The sequence below is a fragment of the Danio aesculapii genome, chromosome 11 (assembly GCF_903798145.1).
Source record: "Danio aesculapii chromosome 11, fDanAes4.1, whole genome shotgun sequence".
Lineage (NCBI taxonomy): Eukaryota > Metazoa > Chordata > Actinopteri > Cypriniformes > Danionidae > Danio > Danio aesculapii.
Window position 1 is genome coordinate 9,845,681 of NC_079445.1, and position 3,567 is coordinate 9,849,247.

General features: G+C 39.0%; 1 protein-coding gene across 1 annotated transcript in view; it reads left to right on the forward strand.

Moving 5' to 3' along the window:
• vmac (vimentin type intermediate filament associated coiled-coil protein) overlaps positions 1–3,567 on the forward strand; it is a 9,014-nt gene continuing 5,447 nt past the window's right edge. The window contains exon 1 of the mRNA XM_056468369.1: positions 1–462. Coding sequence (XP_056324344.1) covers positions 272–462 — 191 coding nt within the window. The 5' untranslated portion in view covers positions 1–271. The remainder of the gene's footprint in view (positions 463–3,567) is intronic.

Sequence of the window (3,567 nt, forward strand, 5' to 3'; positions counted from 1 at the left end):
GCAAATGACACGTCAGCTGCACGGAAAAACATACACAAACTGCATTACCCACTTGTATACGACACTACCATAAACCCATGAGCTGCATTTAAACCCGCATTGCCGACTGTCACTGTGTTGCAGCCGCAGAGATTTACCGAGTAGATCCACGCACGCTGTAGCATAACGCATGCTGAGATTGAGGGAGAGTTCAGCCTCCGAAACGACCCGCAGAAGATGATCAGCCCGTACCGTGGATGAGAGTGCTTTTATCTTCCGCATCCCGGACATCATGTCATCCCCGTCGCCGGTGCAGATCCGAGAGGCGAACGCGCACCTGGCCGCCCTGCACCGCCGGGTCTCGGAGCTGGAGCAGCGGCTGCGGGAGGCGGAGAGGACCGTGCGGGAGCAGGCAGAGAGTCTCATCCGCAAAGACGAGCAGCTGAGAGCCGCCACGCAGGAGATCACGGAGGCCAAGGACAAGTGAGGGAAAGAGAATGTTTACTTGCTCGTACTCAGTCGCGTCGCTCTGTAGATGCTTAATAGATTTGTTTATTGACATTTGTGTTAAATCTGTGCTGTAGTAGACTCTTAAAAATAAGTAAAATGGGTTATGATTTGGTGGTTTATGAAGTCATGGTTTCTGGCATCTTTTGACGGTGTAAAGAGCAACACTGCAAAGCTATATATATATATATATATATATATATATATATATATATATATATATATATATATATATATATATATATAGCAATTTCACAGGCTGCTGTGTAGTTTCAGCAATTTTACTCTGTTCTAAGAATATCGGGGACTTTCTCCTTAATAACATAATTTCAGAGTAGTAAATAATGAAGACTGGCAGGCAAAGTACAACCCTGTTCAAAGACAATTAAATAGTGCTAATGTTGTTTTGAAGTCATATTTATTCAGACCGAATATTCAAAGTAGCGTATAAAACAACATAGAAAGCGTGTCACAAGTTGTCACTGTTCAAAAATCAACGAATGCGTAAACCTATTTTACCTCTATGCAAAGAAGAAGTTATTTTCATTGCATTTAAAGTGAAATAACTGAACATAAATATACGAGGCTGAGAAAAACACATCGCACTTAGAGGTTTTTGCATCTGAAGTGTTCATATATTTATATATACGAATACGAGAAATAAATGATTTAAGAAGATACAGTGTCAAGAAACACAGTCAAATTATCTGGCTGTGTAGTACACTGTAAAACATGCTGGGTTCCTCATAATCGATTTGTGTTGGGACAACCTAAAGGAATTAAGTTACTTTATTAGGCTTTACAGATTTAAGTGGATTAAACATAAAACTATTAAGTTGACTACTATTAAAAAACCCTCAAGAATTTTTGTTTCAGCTCATTTTTAAATAAGTAGTTTTAACAAACAGCAAATGTCATTTTTTGAATGCAAGTTATTGTACTTGGTAAGTACAATACTTAGGCTTTAGTGAAGAAAAAAGTATAATAACTCCTATTCCAAGAAGTGTATTTAATCTAATTATCTTAAAACAAGGGTTTTAATAGCTTTTTAAACTGTATGCTTTTCTTATTTTCTATGAAAGGTCTTAAAATTACTTCGAATTACTCTTAATTTAACAATCGTCAGTCTTCGCATGAGCCAAAGCATTTAAAGGGCACATAGTTTGCTCTTTTTTAAGATTTAAAATTAATATTATGATTCTTCTGAGTGTGCCAGTTTAGGTTCAGTTCAAAACACAATTAAGATTTTTTTTATTTTAATGTGTTAAAAAGTGTTATTTTGGGGGCGTGTGCACAGCTCGCTGTTTTAAGGGTGTGTTGCTTCACATGAAAATTAGTTTCGAATTCCCACCCAACGTAACAAGGCGGCGGAGCCAAGAGCTCCCCCAATTTGTGTTTGGCAGCAGACAGAGAGAAGCAACATGATGAGTGGACTAGCATTCAGCCGTACATGTACGACTCGTACACAGACTAAGCAGAGACTACAAAATCATTTGTGTCTTTGTAAAGTTTTACAGCCAACTGTGTGCTAGTGTAAAGTTCCGAGCTTGTACACCGAGACTAATAACCACGCACACTGAATTAACTTTGACTGAGGCACCGGATGCGCCGCTCAGAGTCGCGACATGGCACACCAGATGCGCACATTCGCATGTTATTTAAAATGAAACTATTCAGATGGCGCTCTGTGGCACGGCAGAAATATGAAGTGTCCTTAGTGGTGGCTGGGCACCTCGGAAAGCCGGCGACTTAAAGCGCCGTTGTGTGTACCCTGATAGAAACCTATGTTTAGAATTCTAAAATGCATGGCACAATGCTGAGCGTCGCCGTGCGGCGCTTCTGGTGTGCGACCTGCAGGCAAGTTCGTTATTTTATTTCCAATGTACGGACGCGCACGCGAGGCAACGCGCTCGCACTTTCCAGCTGCACCTAGTTAAGATCACAGGGAGCTTCTGTGACCACGAGAAATGCAAACGGCTGAAGTTTAAGGAAGACGCAATGAAAAGTAAATGTTTGCAAACCCACCTAAAGTTACAAACAATAATTCCGATGAGAGCAATCATGTGGTGAATGTTGATCTTGTGTTGAGCCCAATGAGCCTTGCATCTAAAAATAGAGCAAGGGTGTTCCTTTGGTGACATCGCTTTGACTCACACGCTGAAAATGGCGGACGTGAAACAACAAACTGAGGATATGGTGATGTGCGCCTGTCAATCAATATTGGTGGGCGGGGGGACTGCACTCCTACGTCAAGTTGCTGTCGATCTAAAAACTGCTCCAATTGGTCCACCGTTTTTATGTTGTTAAATTAAAAAAATAAAAAAAGGACTGGGTGTGTTTATATCACCCCAATATGACGGTCTATACAATATACCTACACACATATCTGTCCAAACAGCTTGAAAAGTAGATTTTTCACCATAGGTGCTCTTTAAACTTAAAACACTATTATTATTTTATGAACCGAATCAAGATTACCAATACATATTATTAAAATCATTACTTGGTTGCTTGGAAAAATATGCTTAAGCTTATTGCAACAAAACATACCAATGTTATAAGTAGACGTACGTGAGTAATCGTTTCTATACCACGTTTTGAAAGAGTGTGATTTTCAAATCCCAAAAGCTGCAATTATTTCATTGCATCAAATATGGTAATAACAAGCATATACATAGTTTTTACAGTTCCGACCTACCTACCCTGAAAAATGTACCAATCTAAATGTGAAGGTTTTTCTGTTGACCTTTTGGCTTTAGAAATATTTGTGTTCTTTGAACTTTTAATGGAAAAAACGTTTGCCGTCGTTGTTTCAGCCTTAATGTAGATTATCGTCAGTGTTTTACTGATGTAAAATTGTTAACAGTGTGTTTGGATTCTTAAAAGTTTATGATTTAAAGGTTCAGTAATTTAATTGCAAGTTGTATTCATCATACATACACAAACATAGGACCTAATTCATATTTGACTCAATATTTTAATTCATTCTGTCTAATTAGTCTGATGTTAGTTAATCGTGCTGTTGTCCTATAGACCCTTTTCACAATGACGTCACTTCACTTCCCCCTATCGGCAGCACAG